At 44.2% G+C, this 23,898-nt stretch overlaps 1 protein-coding gene across 2 annotated transcripts in view; it reads right to left on the reverse strand.

Annotated features, from left to right (window-relative positions):
* Positions 1 to 23,898, reverse strand: part of EPS15L1 (epidermal growth factor receptor pathway substrate 15 like 1) — a 297,626-nt gene that overhangs the window by 86,316 nt on the left and 187,412 nt on the right. For both annotated transcript variants that reach the window (XM_040417436.1, XM_040417435.1), the window contains 2 exons: positions 22,897 to 22,979; positions 14,492 to 14,624 (listed from right to left, as the gene is read on the reverse strand). In XM_040417436.1, coding sequence (XP_040273370.1) covers positions 14,492 to 14,624; positions 22,897 to 22,979 — 216 coding nt within the window. The remainder of the gene's footprint in view (positions 1 to 14,491; positions 14,625 to 22,896; positions 22,980 to 23,898) is intronic.

A 23,898-nucleotide genomic window follows, 5' to 3' on the forward strand; every position in this document is an offset into this window, starting at 1 on the left:
GGCTACTCCCGAAACTGCTTTAGGCTGGGTTCAGACCTGAGCGTATTCGATATGCGCTGTTTACAGGCGTTTTTATCGGGCGTATTTTGGAAACGCGTGTCGTACGCGCGTTCTTGCTATTGACCACAGAGGCGTACAATGAAAAATAGAGGTGTTACACGCGACAATACGCCCCAAAGAAGCTCCTGTACTTCTTGGGGCGTAGGGCATTTTACAGCGTGTTTGTACGCGCTGTAAAACGCTCAGGTGAGAACCATGCCCATACGGAAACATTGGTTTTTGCCTGTTGAGCATTTTACAGCGCGTAGGAACGCGCTGTAAAACGCTCAGGTGTGAACCTAGCCTTAGAGCTGTGGTTCTGCATATTGGGGGACCTACCCTTGAGTAAAAAGGTTTTCGATTAGAGTCTATCACCTTATTCACTCAGTAACAGGTTATAATATCAAAAAAGACCCATAAGAGGCATTACTTAATAATCGCTTAACGCATAATGCCGTACATGTACTGCATTATGTGTCGCTGGTAGCTGTGGTGAGCCCGCTTCATACGTGGCGGTTGCCGGCTGTATGATACAGCAGGCACCTGGGCGCAATGACAGGGAACGGCAATCACAGCAAACTGTCATTTCACCCCTCAGATGCCGCGTTCAACAATGATCGCGGCATCTGTTTAAGGCGGAGGGATGCGGTTCCCATTGCCTTCCAATCGGAGCCCCTGCCGTGAAATCGTGGGGCTCTGATTGGTTACCATGACAGCCTGGGACCTGCTGAGGCTTCCCAGAGCTGTCATAGCAACCTCTCTGCTAAGCTGTGCACAAATGATGCAATAAAATAGTCCTCGTATAAGGCCTCTTGCACACGACCGTATGGCTTTTTCTGTATTTTGCGACCGCAAAAAAATACGGATGACGTCAGTGTGCATTCCGTTTTTTGTGGAACGGAACAGCTGGCCCCTGATAGAACAGTACTATCCTTGTCCGTTAAGCGGACAATAATAGGACATGTTCTATCTTTGAACGGAACGGGAAAATGGAAATACGGAAACGGAAGGCATACGGAGTACCTTTTTTTTTGCGGATCCATTGAAATGAATGATTCTGTATACGGAACGCAAAAAAGAAAACAGAACGTAAACGGGGAAAAAAAAACGTTCGTGTGCAAGAGGCCTAAGGGAAACAAGATCAGTTCTATCAGCGTAGGTTGTGTTACCATGATGAGCCCTTTACTGAGGTCTTAAAATGATGAAATATACAGCACAGTATAGCCATTCATTTTTCAATGACACTGGGGGAAGGACGAACAATCTTTCTGGGAAAGTTCTTTCAATGATCTTTTGCCCTCAGATGAGGTTACGAGTAGAGTTGAGCGAACCCGAACTGTAAAGTTCGGGTTCGTACCGAACTTTAGGTTTTTCGGCACCCGGACCCGAACATTTACGTAAAAGTTCGGGTTCGGTGTTCGGCGATTTTTATGGCGCTTTTTTAAAGGCTGCAAAGCAGCCAATCAACAAGCGTCATACTACTTGCCCCAAAAGGCCATCACAGCCATGCCTACTATTGGCATGGCTGTGATTGGCCAATTGCAGCATGTGACTCAGCCTCTATTTAAGCTGGAGTCACTTAGCGCCGCCCGTCACTCTGCTCGGATTAGTGTAGGGAGAGGCTGCAGCTGCTGTGAGGGAGAGATCAGGGAGCGATCTTATCAAGAACTGGTTTATGTACTTAGCGATCTACAGAAAAAGTGTTTTGTGGGTGCAGTGCACAATTTTTTTAAGCCTGCCCTGAGCCAACTACTGCTGAAAACGAACTTTTTTTTCTTCATTTCATCAATATCAATACTTGATCGGCAGCCATTTTATGCAACGATAGTGCACCAGCATAGGCTATCTGCAAGTCCAGAAATACAGCTTTGGCATACTGGGGTGAGAAAACCCTCTAATATACTGCACATCTGGGATTAGACAAGCATAAGTGACTGTCACATTTAGGACAGAAATACAGCTTTTTGGTTAGGGTGAAAAAACCCTCTAATATACTGCACATCTGGGATTACACGTGCATAAGTCACTGTCACATTTAGGACAGAAATACAGCTTTTTGGTTACTGGGGTGAAAAAAGCCTGTAATATACTGCACATCTGTGATTACACGTGCATAGGTGACTGTCACATTTAGGACAGAAATACAGCTTTTTGGTTACATACTGCACATCTGTGATTACACGTGCATAAGTCACTGTCACATTTAGGACAGAAATACAGCTTTTTTTCTTACTGGGGTGAAAAATCCCTCTGATTTACTGCACATCTGGGATTAGACGTGCATAAGTGACTGTCACATTTAGGCCTCATGCACACGACCGTTGTGTGCATCCGCGTCCGTTCCGTCATTTTTCACAGTTTAGCGGAGGTCCCATTCATTTCTATGGAGCTGTGCAAAAAAACTGATAGTCCTCCGTTTTTTCAACGCGTCCGTCATCCGCGATTCCAGTCCGTCAAAAAAATATAACCTGTCCTATTCTTGTCAGTGGAAAACGGATGACGGACCCGTTCAAGTCAATGGGTCCATCAAAAAAAATGGATGCACAACTGGTATGTCATCCGTGTCCGCATCTGTGTCCATTTTTTTCTACAAGACCTTGGTGCAATAAAATTACACTTTTCATTAACCTTCTTTTTTTTCCCCCTGTCAGACAAAAAAAAAGGAAGGCACAAGGAAACACAACTGAAGCAAAATCGGCCACGGACCACTGAAGCCAAATCACTGACAGTGAAAAAACACTGTCGTGTGCATGAGGCCTTAGGCCATAAATACGGCTTTGGCATACTGGGGTGAAAAAAGCCTCTCATATACTGCACATCTGGGATTACACGTGCATAAGTGACTGTCACATTTAGGACAGAAATACAGCTTTTTGGTTAGGGTGAAAAAACCCTCTAATATACTGCACATCTGGGATTAGACAAGCATAAGTGACTGTCACATTTAGGCCATAAATACGGCATTTTGGTTACTGGGGTGAAAAAAGCCTCTCATATACTGCACATCTAGGATTACATGTGCATAAGTGACTGTCATATTTAGGCCATAAATATGGCTTTGGCATACTGGGGTGAAAAAAGCCTCTCATATACTGCACATCTGGGATTACACGTGCATAAGTGACTGTCACATTTAGGACAGAAATACAGCTTTTTGGTTAGGGTGAACAAACCCTCTAATATACTGCACATCTGAGATTAGACAAGCATAAGTGATTGTCACATTTAGGCCAGAAATACGGCTTTTTGGCTACTGGGGTGAAAAAAGCCTCTGATATACTGCACATCTAGGATTAGACGTGCATAAGTGACTGTCACATTTAGGCCATAAATACGGCTTTTTGGTTACTGGGGTGAAAAAAGCCTCTGATATACTGCACATCTAGGATTAGACGTGCATAAGTGACTGTCACATTTAGGCCAGAAATACGGCTTTTTGGTTACTGGGGTGAAAAAACCCTCTGATATACCGCTGTCATATAGAATTAAAAAAAAAAAAGAAATAGAGTGCAATACCCTACATCAGGGATTATATTGGCGGTTAATTATTTTTAACATACTTAACCACTTTTTACTTTCCTTTGTGAATGCTAACTATGAGGCAAACATCTAATAAGGGACGTGGTCATGGTGGTGGTGGTGTTGGTGGAGCCTCTGGTGCAGGGAGAGGATGTGGCCGTTCTGCCACAGCTACACGTCCTACTGAACCTACTACCTCAGGTCCCAGTAGCCGCCAGAATCTACAGCGATATTTGGTCGGGCCTAATGCCGTTCTAAGGATGGCAAGGCCTGAGCAAGTACAGGCATTAGTCAATTGGGTGGCCGACAGTGGATCCAGCACGTTCACATTATCTCCCACCCAGTCTTCTGCAGAAAGCGCACAGGTGGCGCCTGAAACCCATGCCCATCAGTCTGTCACATCACCCCCATGCATATCGGGGAACCTGTCTGAGCCTCAAGTCATGCAGCAGTCTCTTATGCTGTTTGAAGACTCTGCTGGCAGGGTTTCCCAAGGGCATCCACCTAGCCCTTCCCCAGGGGTGGAAGACATAGAATGCACTGACGCACAACCACTTATGTTTCCTGATGAGGACATGGGAATACCACCTCAGCACGTCTCTGATGATGACGAAACACAGGTGCCAACTGCTGCGTCTTTCTGCAGTGTGCAGACCGAAAAGGAGGTCAGGGAGGAAGACTGGGTGGAAGACGATGCAGGGGACGATGAGGTCCTAGACCCCACATGGAATGAAGGTCGTGCCACTGACTTTCAGAGTTCGGAGGAAGAGGCAGTGGTGAGACCGAGCCAACAGCGTAGCAAAAGCGGGAGCAGGGTGCAAAAGCAGAGCAGCCGTCGCCAAAACAGTTCACCTGCTACTGGCCACAGTCACCAGGGACCGAGCACACAAAAGGCAGCTTCAAGGAGTTCCCTGGCATGGCACTTCTTCACATAATGTGCTGACGACAAGACCCGAGTGGTTTGCACGCTGTGCCATCAGAGCCTGAAGCGAGGCATTAACGTTCTGAACCTTAGCACAACCTGCATGACCAGGCATCTACATGCGAGACACAGGCTGCAGTGGAGTAAGCACTTTCAAAACCAAGAAAGGGCTCAGGCCCCTCCTGCTCCCTCTTCTGCTGCTGCCTCGGCCTCTGGAGGAACGTTGGCACCTGCCGCCCACAAAACAGAGGATGTGCCACCAACACCACCACCTCCGTCACCAAGCATCTCCACCATATCACACGGAAGCGTTCAGCTCTCCATCTCACAAACCTTTGAGAGAAAGCGTAAATTCCCACCTAGCCACCCTCGATTCCTGTCCCTGAATGCCAGCCTTTCTAAACTGCTGGCCTTTGAAATGCTGTCATTCAGGCTGGTGGAGACGGACAGCTTCCCCGGCCTAGTGGTGTGCGATAATGGGCGAAATCTCGTTGCAGCTCTGGGACTAGCCGGTTTGACGCACATCCCTTGCCTGGCGCATGTGCTGAATTTGGTGGTGCAGAAATTAATTCACAACTACCCCGACATGTCTGAGCTGCTGCATAAAGTGTGGGCCGTCTGTGCGCGCTTTCGGCGTTCTCACCCTGCTGCTGCTCGCCTGTCAGCGCTGCAGCGTAACTTCGGCCTTCCCGCCCACCGCCTCATATGCGATGTGCCCACCAGGTGGAACTCCACCTTGCACATACTGGAGAGACTGTGCGAGCAGCAGCAGGCCATAGTGAAGTTTCAGCTGCAGCACGCACGGGTGAGTCGCACTGTGGAACAGCACCACTTCACCACCAATGACTGGGCCTCCATGCGAGACCTGTGTGCCCTGTTGCGCTGTTTCGAGTACTCCACCAACATGGCCAGTGGCGATGACGCCGTTATCAGCGTTACAATAACACTTCTATGTCTCCTTGACAAAACACTTAGGGTGATGATGGAAGAGGATGTGGCCCAGGACGAGGAGGAGGAAGAGGGGTCATCTCTAACACTTTCAGGCCAGTCTTTTAGAAGTGGCTCAGAAAGAGGATTTTTGCAACAGCAGAGGCCAGGTACAAATTTGGCCAGCCAGGGCCCACTACTGGAGGACGAGGATGGGGATGAAGCATGTTCACAGCGACGTGGCATCCAACGCAGCTCGGGCCCATCACTGGTGCGTGGCTGGGGGGATACGGAGGACGCAGACGATACGCCTCCCACAGAGGACAGCTTGTCCTTACCTCTGGGCAGCCCGGCACACATGAGCGACTACATGCTGCAGTGCCTGCGCAACGACTGCAGAGTTGGCCACATTTCAACGTGTGCTGACTACTGGGTGGTCACCCTGCTGGAACCCCGTTACAAAGACAATGTGCCGTCCTTAATTCCCTCCCTGGAGCGTGATCGGAAGATGCGCAACTACAGGCGCACGCTGGTAGACGCGCTCCTGAGAGCATTCCCGACTGACGCCGGGGGACAAGTGGAAGCACAAAGCGAAGGTAGGGGAGGAGGAAGAGGTCGCCAATGCAGCTGTGTCAGCACCAGCACCTCATAAGGCAGGGTTAGCATGGCCGACATGTGGAAAAGCTTTGTCACCTCGCCGCAACAACCGGCCCCAACTGCTGATATGGAGCGTGTTAGCAGGAGGCAGCATTTGAACAACATGGTGGAACAGTACCTGTGCACACGACTACACGTACTGACTGATGGTTCTGCCCCATTCAACTTCTGGGTCTCCAAATTGTCCACATGGCCAGAGTTTGCCCTGTATGCCTTGGAGGTGCTGACCTGCCCTGCAGCCAGTGTACTCTCTGAACGTGTATTTAGCACGGCAGGAGGCGTCATTACAGACAGGCGCAGCCGCCTGTCCACAGACAACGTGGACAAGCTCACGTTCATTAAAATGAACCAGGCTTGGATCCCACAAGACTTGTCTGTACCTTGTGCAGAATAGACATTTATATCACCATCAAATATACATTCTTGTACTCAAGTCAAGTGCAATGATTCTTTGTTTTCTTTTTTTTTATTTGGCTCAATATTTTGGGGGCTACCTACCCAATAAAAAATAAAAAATAAATTGTTGGCTACCTGTTCCTCCTCCATTGCTGCCTCCACCTATAACACCACATTCACTGCCTCCTCAACATCCAACTCCATATCCACCTCCTTCTCTGAGTTGCAGGTTAATAATTTGTAATTTTTAGTTATTTTATTTCATTTTATTTCCCTATCCACATTTGTTTGCAGAGCAGTTGCCATGCTCTTAAGCACATTTTACTGCCTTTTACATCCTTCTAGCCTTTTCAAGGACTATTTTAGAGACATTTTAATTTAAAAAAGTGGCAATTTTAGTGCCCTAAATTGAAATAATTCTTATTTTCAATTGTCGGGTGACATTTTACCATTTTTGGCGTATACAAACCCCTGCTGTGCCTGGGTGACAGGGGCCTAAATCTCTCAAAATCCTCTGTTGTATTGCTGGGTAACATGTACCCCCTTTTGCCGTGAATGAACACCTGCTCTGCATTGCTGACAGGGGCCTAAATCTCTCCAAATCCTCTGTTGTATTGCTGGGTGACATGAAACCCCTTTTGCAGTTAATGAACCCCTGCTCTGCATTGCTGACAGGGGCCTAAATCTCTCAAAATCCTCTGTTGTATTGCTGGGTGACACGAACCCCCTTTTGCCGTGAATGAACCCCTGCTCTGCATTGCTGACAGGGGCCTAAATCTCTCAAAATCCTCTGTTGTATTGCTGGGTGACATGAAACCCCTTTTGCCGTTAATGAACCCCTGCTCTGCATTGCTGACAGGGGCCTAAATCTCTCAAAATCCTCTGTTGTATTGCTGGGTGACATGAACCCCCTTTTGCCGTGAATGAACCCCTGCTCTGCATTGCTGACAGGGGCCTAAATCTCTCCAAATCCTCTGTTCTATTGCTGGGTGACATGAACCCCCTTTTGCCGTGAATGAACCCCTGCTCTGCATTGCTGACAGGGGCCTAAATCTCTCAAAATCCTCTGTTCTATTGCTGGGTGACATGAACCACCTTTTGCCGTGAATGAACCCCTGCTCTGCATTGCTGACAGGGGCCTAAATCTCTCCAAATCCTCTGTTCTATTGCTGGGTGACATGAACCACCTTTTGCCGTGAATGAACCCCTGCTCTGCATTGCTGACAGGGAACTAAATTTAGTGAAAACATCTGTTACTGATCAGAAGATGCGCGACTACAAGTGCACGCTGATGATAGCATTCCCACCTGACAGCGGGGGCACAGTGGAAGCACAAGGCGAAGGCAGGAGGAGGAGGAAGAGGTCGCCAACGCAGCTGGGGCACCACCAGCACCTGAGAAGGCAGGGTTAGCATGGCCCAAATGTGGAAAAGCTTTGTCAGCCTTGGAGGTGCTGACCTGCCCTGCAGCCAGTGTATAGTGTGAAAGTGTGTTTAGTACGGCAGAGAGCATTATCACAGGCCGCAGCCAATGTGGACAAGCTTACGTTTATTAAAAATGAACCAGGCATGGATCCCACAGGACTTGTCCGTACCTTGTGCAGAATAGACATTTATACCAGCCTCAACCATCCATTCTTGTACTCAAGTGCACTTATTCTTAGTTTTATTTTGTTATATGTCCCAATATTTTGGGGGATACCCCAATTTAAAAATAAAAAATAACACAAATCAGTGTTGGCTACCTATTCCTCCTTCACCGCCGCTTCCACCTACACCGCCACGTCAACCTACACCGCCACATCCACCGCCTCCTCAACCTCCTACTCCTAGATCCAGATTGTTATTTTACATTTTTCTGTATTTTATGTTATTTTAAGTCATTTCCCTATCCACATTTGTTTGCAGAACAGTTGTCATGCTCTTAAGCACATTTTGATGCCTTTTGCAGCCCTCTAGCCCTTTCCAGGACTATTTTAGAGCCATGTTAGTGCCCAAAAGTTCGGGTCCCCATTGACTTCAATGGGGTTCGGGTTCGGGTCCCGAACCCAAACTTTTTTTTCACGTTCGGCCGAACCTGAACATCCAGGTGTCCGCTCAACTCTAGTTACGAGGTTTAACTTCAAAAATAAGAGAAGAACTGGGGGGAAAAAAAATGGAGAGTGTACTGATGGACCCCCCCCCCCCCCCCCCAATCTTCCTCTACGTATCAGAAATAAAATGGCCGCAGTCCTATTAATTCACACAAAACCTGTCCTAATCACACAACAGGACGAGTTACTTCACAACACTGAGGTAAAGAGCTGCCTCATCCTCCTCTCAGGGATTATGAGCCTGAATACAGCTGATAACATCTTCAGATGAATCTCTGTAGGAATGGAGACAAAGTACAGAGAGGTCTCTATTACAACAGTCTGTCCTGTCCGTCCTCTCTGTACTTCATGTCTCCTCATGAACTCCATTCCCACAGAGATTCAGCTGAAGATCTTAGGGTACTTTCACACTAGCTTTAATGGTTTCCAGTATTGAGTTTCGACACAGGGGCTCAATACCAGAAAAAAAAAAACAGATCAGTTTCATCCTAATGCATTCTGAATGGAGAGCAATCCATTCAGTATGCATCAGGATGTCTTCAGTTTAGTCACTCTTACAGTATTTGGCCGGAGAAAATACCGCAGCATGCTGCGGTATTTTCTCAGTCCAAAATTCCGGAACACTTGCCATTTTCTATTGAAATGCATTAATTCCGGATCTGGCACCAAGTGTTCCGGAAAAACTGATTCGGTTTTCCGGTCTGCGCATGCGCAGACCTTTAAAAATGCAAAACCAATAAATACCTGATCCGTTTTTCCGGATGACACCGGAGAGACGGATCCGGTGTTTCAATGCATTTGTTAGACGGATCCGCATCAGTATCCGTCTACAAATGCTATCTGTTTGCACACAGATTTCCGGTTCCGGCAGGCAGTTCTGGCGACGGAACTGCCTGCCGGATCTTCACAACGCAAGTGTAAAAGTACCCTTATCATATGTATTCAGGATCATAATCCCTGACAAGTAGGAGAGGAGGATGAGGCAGCTCTTTACCACAGTGTTGTGAAGTAACTTGTCCTGCTATGTGATTAGGACAGGTTTTGTGTGCACTAACAGGACGGCGGCCATTTTATTTCTCCTAATGATTTCTCCCCAGACAAAATGAGCCATTATAACTAATAAAAGGTATTTGGGAGTATATTTATAATAAAGTAATATTAAAGTATTTTCATTTTCTTTATTCCCAGAGAACACCTTTAACCCCTTCCTGACGCAGCAAATTTCCATATTTATTTTTTACTCCCTGCTTTACCAGAGCCATAACTTTTTTATTTTTCCATTTACATAGCCGTATGAGGGCTTGTTTTTTGCGGTACAAGTTGTAGTTTCTAATGGCACAATTTAATAATGCATAGGAAAAAAAATCCATACGGGGTGGAATTGGAAAAAAAACGCAATTCCGACAGAGTTTTATGGGTTTTGTTATTACAGCATTCACTATGCGGCAAAACTGACTTGTGGTCCTCATTCTCCAGGTCAGTACCATTATGTTGATACCACATATGTATAGTTTTTCCTGAAATAAAAAAGCTTTTGAAAAAAATATTTTTTGTTTTATTGCCATATTCAGCCCCCCCTTCTAACTTTTTTTAATAGCTATGTCTACAGAGATGTGTGAGGGCTCATTTTTTGCAGGACGATCTGCAGTTTTTGTAAATACCATTTTGGGGTGTGTATGACTTTTAAAAATCACTTTTTAATGAAAAAACAGTGAATCCTCAGGATAGGTCATCAATATTAACAGGCTGAACAATTCCTTTAACCTTAAAAGGAATCTGTCTGCTCCGAAACACCCTCCAAACTAGAGTAAGTGGTGCCAAGTCTAGTTTTTTAATTATTAGCTTCATACTCACTTGTATTTCAATGCTGTGCTCTAATAAACCAGAAGTAAAATGCATCGAGAGGACTCCTGTGCTCACACACATAACAGAGAGAACTGAAAGAGGGAACCTCTCAATGCATTTCCCTGCTGTTTTGTGGGAGGACAGAGTATGAATGCAAGTGAGTACGAAGATAAAAATTACATAATATATCAAGGGGAGAAAAACAGAACTGGATCGTACACTTTAATATTGCGCTGAGAAGCGAGTTTAATTAGATCTCAGCATAGCATTGTGGATGTGCGATCCAGTTCTGTTTTTCTCCCCTTCATATATAAAAATTACATAATCAGACCCCACGTCACTTACACTATACACCACTTAGGCCAAGTTCACAATTCAGTTATTTGATCAGTTATTTGTGAGCCAAAACTAGGTGCGGGTCAGAAACACAGAACCAGCCCTGTACCTCACATGGATCCAGACACATTCCCATTCATTGCTCTGCTAGATTTACATCAAGCTGGCAGCTCAAGGGGAGTGTCTTTTCTGCTGCAGCTTAGGGGGTCTGTCTTTTCTGCTGGAGCTCTTGCCCTATCACAGCTCAGGAGGCAGTTGAAGGATGAAACTGAGCATGTGCGGCCATCTCAGTGAGCAGGTCAAAGAAATAAGAAAAAGAACAAAGAGCAGGTGGCGCTATACAGAAACATTTTATTGAATAACTCAGTGGCTTCACAAAATGTTTAATTACATGCAATTACAAAAGTATTCAGATCCATGTGCTGGTTTGAAAATTGTACAAAGCTTTTTGTGGGACAACCCCTTTGAACTTTCTCAGCACTCTTCCTTAAAGGGGGTTCTGTTAAAATGTTTTGTTTTTTTCCCCTTAAGTTACATTCACATATTCGTTGGAGGCTCCATTTGGGGCTTCCGTCACAGAAATTGTAAAAAATTCTCCACAACAAAAATAAAAAATAAATAACAGATCCCATTATGGTCAATAGGATCAGTTAGGCACTGTTCCTGTCAATTATGTGCCGAATCCTTCTGTTATTTTTGCTTTTTGCTCTTATAATGGAGCAGAAGAATGGAAATATAAAGCGCTGATGTGAAAGTAGCCTGACAAACCGCAAAATGCCTCCTCTCTGTAACTATAATGTTAATAAATAATTTTGGTATCATACTAACTTACAAGTTAGGCTACTTTCACACTTGCATTCGGTGCGGATCCGTCTGGTATCTGCACAGACGGATCCGCACCTATAATGCAAACGCTTGCATCCGTTCAGAACGGATCCGTCTGCATAACTGCTTTTTCAGATCTGAGTTTTCACATCGTGAAAACTCAGATCAGACAGTATATTCTAACACAGAGGCGTTCCCATGGTGATGGGGACGCTCCAAGTTAGAATATACTAAAAGAACTGTGCCGCACCTGAGGGTTAATTGTGCGTATCATAGCCCCCTGTAAGAGATCAGGTGCTGCCAGGCAGCAGGGGGCAGTTATGTACACAGTTCTTTTAGTATATTCTAACTTGGAGCGTCCCTATCACCATGGGGTGTGAAAGTAGCCTTAATTTGTCATTTTTACGGCACAGTAAACAGTAAAAAATAGAACAAAAACAATAGTGGAAGTGTTTTATTATGCCAAAATTGACTTGGTACTTAATTCCCTACACTAATCAGATTGGCGTGGTATTAAAAAGCAGGAAGTGCTCAACCTCATATGCAGTGGTGCAGCTATACCGGGAAGGAAGGGGGCAGATCCTGCACTTGTGGTCCGCTGCTAATGGCAATCCCCAGCAAAAATGCATACAATGGAGGATGCCCGCAGCGGACCACAAGTACCACAATGGACATCATACACAGGATAGCAAATGTGTGGATGTGATAAACAGTAAAAATAATATAACAATAACAAAGACATGTGCACTCTACGGTCTTACTAACCCTCATACTAATGTAAAATTGAGAGATTAGCCAACATATCCTACTTGGAGGACATGTCTGAGCCCAAGCACCGCGCCAAGGTTTCTCAAGTAGCTCGGGACCTAACGCTAAACCTACCTGTGCCGTATGGGCAATACCAGGAGCCAGTGGGCAAATTACGGGAGCGCAAGGTCCGACTAACAGCAATCTCCCAGTAACCTCTAGCATGTGACCATGCATACAATGGGAGGAGGGAGAGAGCTCTGAGCCCCATCCAAGACTGGCTGATCTAGCCCGGGCCTCACATGTGCACCAGAATGCTGCCTGTGGATGGAAATAAAGGCATATTCAGACTGCATGGTCACATGCTGGAGGTTACTGGGAGATTGCTGTGAGTCGGGCCTTGCGCTCCTGTAATTCGCCCACTGGCTCCAGGTATTGCCCATACGGCACAGGTAGGTTTAGCGTTAGGTCCCGAGCTACTTGAGAAACCTTGGCGCGGTGCTCGGGCTCAGACATGCCCTCCAAGTAGGATATGTTGGCTAATCTCTCAATTTTACATCAGTATGAAGGTTAGTAAGACAGCAGAGTGCACTTGTCTTTGTTATTGTTATATTACCTCCACTAATCAGCCTGAACTCTGTTCAAGAAGAAAAGACAATACTATTTTGAACAAGGCCTGTTGAGGCTGTGTGACTGCAGTGGGGGGGGGAGCTTCTGAGGGCCCTTCTTCAGGCTTATTGTACTTGCTATTCTTCTGCCTGTGTGGAAGAGGGGAGCTAGACAGGGAAGAAGAGGCAGGTTTGAGGGAGAGGAGGAGGCTCACAGACCATCCTCCTGTCCCTGTATGGGTTCAGTCATTAACCCTTCATGTTATGAATGGAGACAGCAATTATGTATTATTTTTTTCCCCAAAATAAGGGACTTGATAAAGGAAGAAATGTCATTTTTTTACTTGACCTGCTACTAGGTCATTTTTAGTAATATGTATATGCAAAGGTAAGCCACAAACTCACTGTGATTGTGGCACATGGGAGGAGGGAAAGGGGGTGACAGAGGAAGCCATGTTAATCTGTCTAACCTAGTGGTCAGCAACCCTAGGCACTCGAGCTGTTGTAATACTACAACTCCCAGCATGATCTGTTCAATTTTATGGGAGTTCTAAGAACAACTAAGCAAGTGTGCATGCTGGTAGCTGTAGTTTCACAAGAGCTGCAGTGCAGGGGGTTGCAGTCTGCTTAGATGCTGCAGTTGGGGTCATAATTATATTGCAAATTTTAGGATTATGCAAAACCCTACTTACAACAATGGAAAACAAATGATCTGTTTACCATTTTAATTATTCATTACAGAATCTTTCAAATTCTCAAATGCTTAAATGCTTAAAGGGGTTTACCAAGATTTTAATACTGATGACCTATCCTCAGGATAGGTCATCAGGATCTGATCGATGGGAGTCCGACACCTGGGACCCCCCCGGATCAGCTATTTGAGAAGGCAGTGGTGCTTTTCCTAGGCCGAGTGACGACATAATCATCTGTCACATGGCCTAGGAGCAACTCAGCCCCATTCACTTGAGTGCAATACCAAGCATAGCCGCTAAACAATGTAAGGCGCTGTGCTTGGTGAGCTGCGAGAAGGCCCCAGCTCTCACAGGAGCGCCGATGCCTTCTCAAATAGCTGATTGGCTGGTGTCCCGGATGTCGGACCCCCACCGACCAGATACTGATGACCTATTAAAGAGGATAGGTTATCAGTATTAAAATATCAGAAAACCCTTTTATTGTAAATAATACTGTAGTAGAAGAGCCAAGCTTGGATCTTACAATTTTTTTTCTTTAATATCAACTTTTTAGTATACTGCATATGTGTTTAGTATCCTGGAAATGCCTGTGAATTTCCCAATGTTCAAAGGAATGGAAGCAATACGTTCATGTTCTCATTTATTAGCATTTGAGGCAATACCGACAAAGCAACTTAGTATTGTTTCAGCTATCAAATTATCATCCCGCTGAGCTCCCATGTTGTGCAGATCCAAAGCTTACGTGCACACACCATAATGTGGCTTCCCTTTCCAAAAAAAGCATACAGATAGCAGTTAGTTTTCAGAATACGTCCATCGTTTGTAAACCTTCCATAAATAAATAAAATAGACAATTTGATGGTATGTATACATCTTTATCAACTTACCACCTGGAGGCTTTGGCCGTGGAGGGACGCTTCTTTTGGGTGGCAGTGCTGGCATATCATGCTTGCTTTTAAATGGGTCTTCAGAAAATCCTGAACTTGGGAAAGTGGCAGCAAATGGATCTGGCGTTTGATGCTAAAATTGCAGAAGTTTAAGAAAAAAAAGATATTAAAATCCAAGGTAAAAATAAATAAACGTCACTTTCCCTTGAAGACAGAGCATCTCCGTTATAGACTTTCCTGGCTATTTGCTGCTTGATGTGAAACAGAGTTGATGCAGAAATCTCTGCAGCAGTCTCATTCATTTGAATAGGGCTTGCTGAAATCGATGTGCTTACTGCCCTAAACAACGCCATACAGATGATTTTCAGTCCCATACATTTCTGAAATCAATCTGCTGCGTGTTAATTCCCCCTTAGGGTTCATGCAAACAACTGTATGTATTTTGTGGTCCGCAAAAAACAGATCTGCAAAAAATACGGATGACGTCAGTGTGCATTCCATATTTTGTGGAACAGAACAGTTGGCCCCTAATAGACCAGTACTGTCCTTGTCTGTGATGCGGACAATAATAGGACAAGTTCTATTTTTCGCTGCAGAGAGGTAGAGGACCGGATGCTGCTGAGCATGCGTGAGTGTGCACGCTCCCACGACCCCCTTCACCACAGCCTGAACAGGAGTTAAACACACAGCACAAGTGCAGCCACCGCTGCTAAACTGCAGCGGTGGCCGTATCCCCCTACAATAAGCAGTAAACAAAGTGAGGGAGAGGGAGCCAGAAAGAGGAGGCACTTATGATAAAGAAATTCAATTCATAAGTGCCCTCCATTGACTCTGGCTGAAAAAAGGGACTAAACTAGTGAAATAGGAATACCAAACAAATCTACAATGAGGAGAAGTGCCTACAGGTACCATTGCTAGTAAGGCATATCAGGATGTTATTTAAAGAGCGCCTCTGTCACCATGGTCAACCCTATTAAACCAGGCATATTGTCTGGTAGGGTTGATCATGCTGACTAAAACAATATATTTCTTTATCTTATGGCTTGCAGCTTTGTTGAGTTATTTGTAATATTATGCAAATCAGCTATTTGAAAACTGAGGGGTGGGCTGCCGTGCTTCCAGCACCGCTATAGTTATACTCCTAGTGCTCACTACACCCCCTTGGCAAGCAGTAGAACACCACAGCACAGGCGGGAGATGACAGCACCAGATGTGATGTCTAGCTCTGTCAATCAAAAGGAAGGAGGGTGTAGTGAGCATTAGGGGCGTTGCTGTAGTGGTGCTTCAAATGGCTCACCTGTATACTGATAAAAGTACAAATAACTCCCTGCAAGCTATAAAATAAAGAAATGCATTGTCTTAATCAGCATGATCAACCCTACCAGGCAATATGCCTGGTTTTATAAGGTTGCTCGTGTTGACAGAGGCTCTTTAATTAGCTCGTTCTTGAGAGAATGCTACCACTGATCTATCTGTCGTGTCTGCTTTTACTTTATTTGACGTAACACATGCAGTTGATGGTCCATCCAAAGTCAATTTATTATAAAGCTGCTTCAAAAATTACAAAGAAATAAATATGTCTACTAATTTGCCTTGAGACTGGTAAATTACAATAATGCTTTTACCAGTACCGACTGTACTTCCTACCTACATATACATAGTCCCCCTGCTTCTAATCAGAATCCGGCAGCCGTTGAAATTCGTTCATAGATCAGAGGTTTGTGAAAGGAACGTGGTTTCCTCCGAGTTTTGTTTTACATGTTTTAGTACCTGAGTGCTAGAAAGTTTAGAAGTAGAAGTGATAGCAGGGATGAGTAGGAGGCTGAATATCATACCCTACTTTTAAGGGATCTTTAGATATCTACAAACTACATGTACGTGATGTACAAATTATTAGAAAGGACAGAACCTAAGTGAGGACAAATAGAAAAGCCTTTTTTTTTCTTAAATGCCCACTTGTTATTCTGTACCAGAAATTTATACTATGTTTTATTACAGTTCTCAAAATGTATTAGACTTTCCACACTTCATTTTGCATTGTCTGCTTGCCATATGTATCAGGAAATTATGTCAAAAGAGCACATAGGCCCCCTCTCCAATCTGGTCAAAAGAGCGCAGTTTTGGCCACCATCAGACCACTATATATCGCTGTAACTTTTACTGGTCACATGAAACAGTGAAGCAGCCTGCGTTATTCCCTTCAGGATTCTAATACCAGCATCTTTCTTTTTTAATTCAACGATAGGAGTCTAAAAGAGACAGATGCCAGTGTATGCCTATACAGAGACATCAATCGGAGCTATATGTTGGGAAATCTACCCATCATATTTCTCCCACAGACACTGAAAAACAAAGTGTGAAAAGAGCCATAGATTAGCAGGAGAATTATAAAATGACAAAGATTATAATGTGGGAATTGCCAGCAGGGAAAGAACCACGATGTTCTTACTACTAGGGATCATAGGTAAATTCCCAGGACCTTGAAATGTATGATTTCCCATCATAGTTTACAAGGTGATCTGCACAGATTCACAAAACGAAGGGGGTACATGAACCTCTCTAGCGCATATTATACACTTTCAGAAAACTTCAGGCACATTAGTTGAGCACCAACAGAACCTGCAAAATTTGGTCTCATGGTTATATGTGGATTTCCCTATTAAAATGCCATCATGTGAAACATATAGATAGACTGCTACCCCCTTATATGTTAGCATGAGGAGACTATGTGGTATAGCACAGCTGATAAAGTGTTTGTAAGAGTACTTTTACACTAGCGTTTTTTCTTTTCCGGCATTAAGTTCCGTCCTAGGGGCTCAGTACAGGAAAAAAATTGATCAGTTTTATCCTAATGCATTCTGAATGGAGAGCATTCCGTTCAGGATGCATCAGGATGTCTTCAGTCCAGTCTTTTTGACTTTTCAGGACAGAGATAATACCGCAGCATGCTGCGGTTTTATCTCTGTCAAAAATTCCGGAACACTTGCCGGAATCAGCATTTTTTCCCATTGAAATGCATTAATGCCGCATCACGCCCCGAGCGTTCCGGCAAAACGGATCCGGCATTGCGGTCTGCGCATGCTCAGACCGCTAAAAATTTGAAATAAAATAAATGCCGGATCCGTTTTTATGGATGACACCGGAGAGTCGGATCCGTCATTTCAATGCACTTGTCATACGGATCAGGATCCTGATCCGCCTGACAAATGCCATCAGTTTCCATGCGTTTTGAAGGATACGGCAGGCAGTTTGGGCGACGGAACTGCCTGCCGGAATCCCCTGCCGCAAGTGTGAAAGTACCCTAAACTGTTGCAGTAGTAGGGCAGTGGCACTATACATCAGGGAAACCATATGGTTTTGTACTGTACAGAACAAAGATTTATTTTTTTTCACCTCTCCTAAAGAGGAACTCTGGATCGGGGGTTGAACATGTTAATGCTACCTACCCTTCATTATTTTAGCAGTATAATTTGTTTCACAACAGCTCAGACACTGCAGTATGAGGGGATCAAGAGGCTCCGGTCCTCCCTGCCACTGATGTCATCGTCCTGGCTGCAGCGGTAACATTGTATGCACATAGGCAGCCAATTACTGATCTCAGCAGCATACAGGACGTCACTGTTGAAAACAGTGATTGGCTGCAGTGGTGACCTGTGTTCACTGAATGTCAACGCTGCAGCCAGGAAACAAACGGCTGCTGGAAAGACCAAGGCTTATCGCTGGAAAGGGGTAAAAGTGGTGCATATGGAATTTTTGGTCACTTTACCATAAAGTACAGGAGCTGTCTAAGATTTTGTCTCATGGTTATATGTGGATTTCCCTTTTAAAATGACATCAGGTGAAGCATATAGACTGCTATCCCCTCTTAAATAAGCATGAGAAGATTGTGTGGTATATTTAACTCCTTTATCATGGTCTATCCTACACTAAAAAAATCCTGGATTGTCTCTTTAACATTGTAATCCGGCATGATGACAGTCCTGAACAAGGACAGTTACTTTATGATAACTGTAATATGAAATTCAACAATTACCTGCCAATTCTTTAAATAGCAACACCAGTACAATAAACTGGCCAAAACGGTGATCAAAACCCACTGATTTCCTTTCTAATAATTTGCAATGTGATCAAAAGATCAGAAATAAGCAGCTAATCAGCACTGATTATCTGAATTTAGAGAAAAAAAATTGAGAAATCTAATCTGGAAAATTGTACCGTGCAAAAATGTTCTAGTAATTCTGTGTTCTACATCAGGATCAGGTACTAATCAACACAGGCACTGCTATTTTGTTGAAATCTTTCTGCAACAATCAGATCTTGGGTACAGCTTGAAAAAAAATTCTCAAGTAAAACTACAGAGCAACTGAGATGAAAACATGTCCTGTTTAGCTTATCTCCATCAGCGGAGCAGTGCATGTGTGGTTACGACTGGCACTCATGGGAAAGTTCTCTGCAAGAATTGTTGATCATTATTTCTGTTTTATCACATCGGCTTTGGACACTACAGCTTCACCAACTGTAAAATGTCACATATATTGAAAAATACAATTTTCTGTGTCGAGGTCTTCAGATCTCACGTTAAAGCCACACTTTAGATGCAGAATAGTTTCTGACATTACCATCTCCCTAAAGGGCACCCTCTTTGTACATCAGGGGTGCACACCCTTCTCTGGTCTGAAGGCCACAATGTCAGCTTCTACCAATAACACTGACAATAAAACATAAAGGGGTTTTTAAGGGTACTTTCACACTAGCGTTATTCTTTTCCTCCATTGAGTTCCATCAAAAGGGCTCTATGCCGCATAAGAACTGATCAGGCATATTCCCATGCATTCTGAATGGATAGAAATCCGTTCGGTTTGCATCAGTATGCCTTCCGTTCACGGTCAGGCGTTTTGGTCGGACATAATACCGCAGCATGCTGCGGTATTATGTCCGTCCAAAATGCCTGATCAGTCGCCGGAATGCCGGATCCGGCATTAATTCCCATTTACTTGCATTAGTGCCAAATCCGGCATGGCAAAACAACTGAAGGGCGGATCCGTCCTTCTGGTCTGCGCAGACTGAGAAAACTGTGAAAAAGACTGCAAGACGGATCAGTCCATCCGCATGACAAGCGGAGAGACGGATCCGTTCTTGCAATGCATTTGTAGACTGATTCGCACCCGGATCCGTCTACATATGCTGTCAGTTGTCACACTGATCGGCGGATCCGGCAGGCAGCTCCGACGACGGAACTGCATGTCGGAACACACTAACGCTAGTGTGAAAGTACCCTAACCAAGACATTATTAACCCTCCTTGGAATGTCCCTCCTTTGGTGTCAGACAAACAGTGCCAGCCACACAGTAGGTGACCAGTGTGGGGAAGAAAGAACACTGATGGCACTGAGTTCAGAAAGACATGGCTCTCAGAGGACAGCCATATTCTTCTTTTGCAAATTTAACGTTACCTTCTTCCTAAGGTTGGGCACTGCACAGCACTGCACAGAACTGCATGGCAAGCTTATGTGGCTCCCAGGCTGCAGGTTTGCTGTCTTACATCCTACCTGTTTCATGGATGGTCCCCTATGTTGCACAGAATAAATGATGGAGACCCCAGCTACTGTGTAGTCTATTACATATAGCTACTATATAGACAGCATGGTGGCTAAAACCACGGACAGCAGGGCAGAGATAGACCATCAGAACATGCAGTAGGGGGATTTGAGTGGAGACTACATTGCAGCATGCTGAATGGTATTTTATAGTCTTTTGGTTAGGGGAATTTTGCAAGTGAAGCAAAAAGCTCTAAATGTTATAAAACGGTGTTCTCAAGATGGGTACATAATGAAATTCTAATAAAATTACTTATTATAGCCATAATTCCCAGATTGCTTTCTTATGAATAAATGCTTACACAATGGCCCTCAATTATTATTCAGTTTGAAAATGGTATGTTAAAAACCTGCATCTAATATATTTTTAATCTTTGTGACATTTGTCTTTTCACAACTAAAATCAGGTGAGAAAAGTAAAGTGATTAAAAAACGGATTAATAAGCAGAAAACATTGTAAGAATCATTTTGGCAGCCCAACAAATAAAGTTAGGGCTGTTAAACCACCACGTGCGCTAAATCACAAGCATGGTCATTTTGGAATGGAACTCAATGACTGAACCAACTGGTAGGTCCATCTCCTGCATGCAAAAGTCCTGACAACCAAATCGCTTCATGTGCACACAAAGAACCGCTGGATTTTATGTCTAGGCTGCAAGCTTTTCTGCTGTGCATGTTCAAGAGGAGCAGTGGTACAATTTCGCAACAACCCTTTGTAGTTTTACTGCTTGGCCAAGAGCACCTTTGATGTGCATGATATAAAAGCAAAGAGATGTTTCCTTTACATAGGTGTGTCTGCACATAGTGTTTTCATTCTTCACTTGAAAAGACGTGTTTTTTTTGCAGATGGGCACTTGATTGGTATCAATTAATGTTAAAAGGTATTACACAGAAACGTGAATATCCATAGCGCTTATTGCAGGCAGTCTATATGGCAAAACTCAAGCATTTACTTACACAGAGTCGAGCTGGGTGTTTGGAAGTGTAGGTCAAATTAAGTGTACCTAAACATTTATATTCATTTTTCTAATATACTTAATTTATTTAAGGCTTTCCCAGTGCAATGGGCAAATAAACTTCAGGTGCCTTTTGTGTTTTAGGATCCATACACCCATACAATGCTGTGTATGGGGGTACGGACTCTCCTGCGGCTGCACCGAGCGCTGTACAGGCCCAGTACCAGCACTGCTCTCCTAAAGCCTGGCACAGGTGGGCTATGTCAGGCTTTAGCAGAGCGGGTACAGGCAGAGGAGCCATTTCTTATGTGAGCTCCTGCTCACTCCTCTCTGTTAATCAGTGCAGGCTATTATATATATATATATATATATATATATATATATAAAGGTTTAGGTACACTCCAAATACTATCAATAACAAGGAACTAAATCAGTGAATGTATGGTAGGCAGGTTTATGTTCAGCCACCACATGTCAATTGTTTCCACCAAGTTGTCAGTTCACAGCCTCACTGCCTGTATAAGGCTACATGCACACAACCGTTCCGTTTTTTGCGGATCCGCAAAACACGGAAGCCACCCGTGTGCCTTCCGCAATTTGCGGAAAGGAACGGACGGCCCATTGTAGAAATGCCTATTATTGTCCGCAAAACGGACAAGAATAGGACATGTTATATTTTTTTTGCAAGGCTACGGAATGGAGGAACGGATGCGGACAGCACACTGAGTGCAGTCCGCATCTTTTGCGGCCCCATTGAAGTGAATGGGTACGCATCCGAGCAGCAAAAACTGCGGCTCGGAGGCGGACAAAAACAACTGTCGTGTGCATGAGGCCTTAGTCAGGATCTGCAGAAATTTCATACAATACACTACCTGAAAATATTTCTGGATTCTCCCGCTTTAGTCAAAAGCCAAAAGTAACAGCAAATACTATCTATCACGATGGGAGGGAAAAATAATTGACTAGAAATAGCTGACAGATACGCCTAATATGCAACCCATTACAGCGGGCTCTGTACAGATACTGTCTAAGTTACAAATGTACATTCATTCTATATGTACACTGCCAAATGATGTTTCACATTCAACGTGCCGAAATATGTGATATTGGTAGGAATGATGCTAGCATCAAAGCTCTGCTTATACAGTCAGAACCACAGCCATAGGAGCCCTAGAAATGCCTAATACAGTTCTGCTTCACACTGAATTCTGTATTCAGAAATAAATCCCTCCAGTGATAAAAACCCCAACTGTGCCTTCAGTGCCCCTGCAGACTACTACTTACATGAATTATGATTTTATACTGACCTCTCTGCAGTCAGTGGCATAAATGACTGATAGCGACACTGAGTAATCTGGCATCGGGTACTGCCCATCGAGTTAGGAGGAAGAGTCAGTTGTCTGGGGGCGGGGGGTTTGGGGGATTCCTTTTTAGTTAGTTAACATACAAAACGGTATCACAAACTTAAGGTACTTGTGCAATGCTGTGCAAGGTTAAACTATACGACTCACAGCCCAACTCAATTTAACAGAATGTACAGAATGTTAAAACACTGATAAATTATAGTTTATTAATCCCACAACCAGAAAAGCTAAAGAATTCAGTTAAAAACAAGTCTCAGCTTTAGAGATAAAACCACATGTGTTTATTACACCTAACACTGTCAGCTTTTGAAGTGGTGAGAGAGATACTAGAGAGCTCCAGGTTTCGGTATGAGCAGATACCAGCAGCTCATCATATTAATTCTGACACCTAGTGGTGAACAACAGGGCTAGAAAACGGCGCACGTAGAGGGGCCAGGAATTAATAATGATGTAGCATGGCATGGATGTTATTGGAAATGTTATACCTACCTTGGACATGTGGCTAAAATCTGCAAAACTTTCATTGCTGCTGAAAGCACTACTTCCAAAAGGATCCAGTGTCCCAAAAGGGTCTGAAAAAGTAATTGTTTTAAGCAACTGATTTTTGGAACTGTACAATTTACTGGTGGACAAAATAGTTTGAGAAAGCATTGTTCGGAAATAGTTTCCAGAAGATATTGTTAAACTGCATTAACAAGATGTTTAGACAATCACAGTACATTTTTGTACTTACCTGTAAAAATCCATTTCTTGCTATGTTCTTTGGGTGACACAAAAAACCATGGGTATACTGTAGCTGCAAAGAGGCAGCACTAAGTGGAAAAAGCATTAGCTCCTTCTACAGACACTGAGCTAATCAGTATGTACCCAAGCAGTAGAACCAGTCAGGAGGAACCACAAGAAATGGGATCATCCCAAAATCCAGCAAACTGGGTGGGAGCTGTGTCCTCCAATGAACAGACAGAAAAGGATTTTACAGGTCAGTAAAAAAAAAAATCCTTGAAATGTAGCTCTCTCAGGAGTTACTTTCCTTCCGACATCTTACACCCCAATCCAGCGGCTGCCCCTTAGTGAGGGAAGCTACACTGGAATAAAGGGGGCTTGAAAGAAAGGTAACATGATTACTGCTGGGTCACAGCAGATTTTGCAGTACACCCAACCTCCTTGCCTTCTGGAGTTAAGGAACAAGCAGCCAGGCTGGTGACCCACTGGTCATCCTCCCTACTAGTGGGGTAGCAGGGGTTTCAGTCTCCTGTATTCCCAGAAAAAGAAAAATGTTAGCAGACCCGCAAGCAGGCATGTCTGCCTCCTAGGGACGCTGATTAGCTCAGTGTCTGCAGGAGGGGGTACAGCTGGTAGGAGGAGCTAACGCTTTTTCCACTTAGTGTTGCCTCCTAGTGGCAGCAGCTATACCCATGGTCTTCTCTGACTGGGTCCATCAAAAGTTGAATCCAAAGCCAATAATGCACTCAGAAAACAAGCCTGCTAAGG

The sequence above is a fragment of the Bufo bufo genome, chromosome 2 (assembly GCF_905171765.1).
Source record: "Bufo bufo chromosome 2, aBufBuf1.1, whole genome shotgun sequence".
NCBI lineage: Eukaryota > Metazoa > Chordata > Amphibia > Anura > Bufonidae > Bufo > Bufo bufo.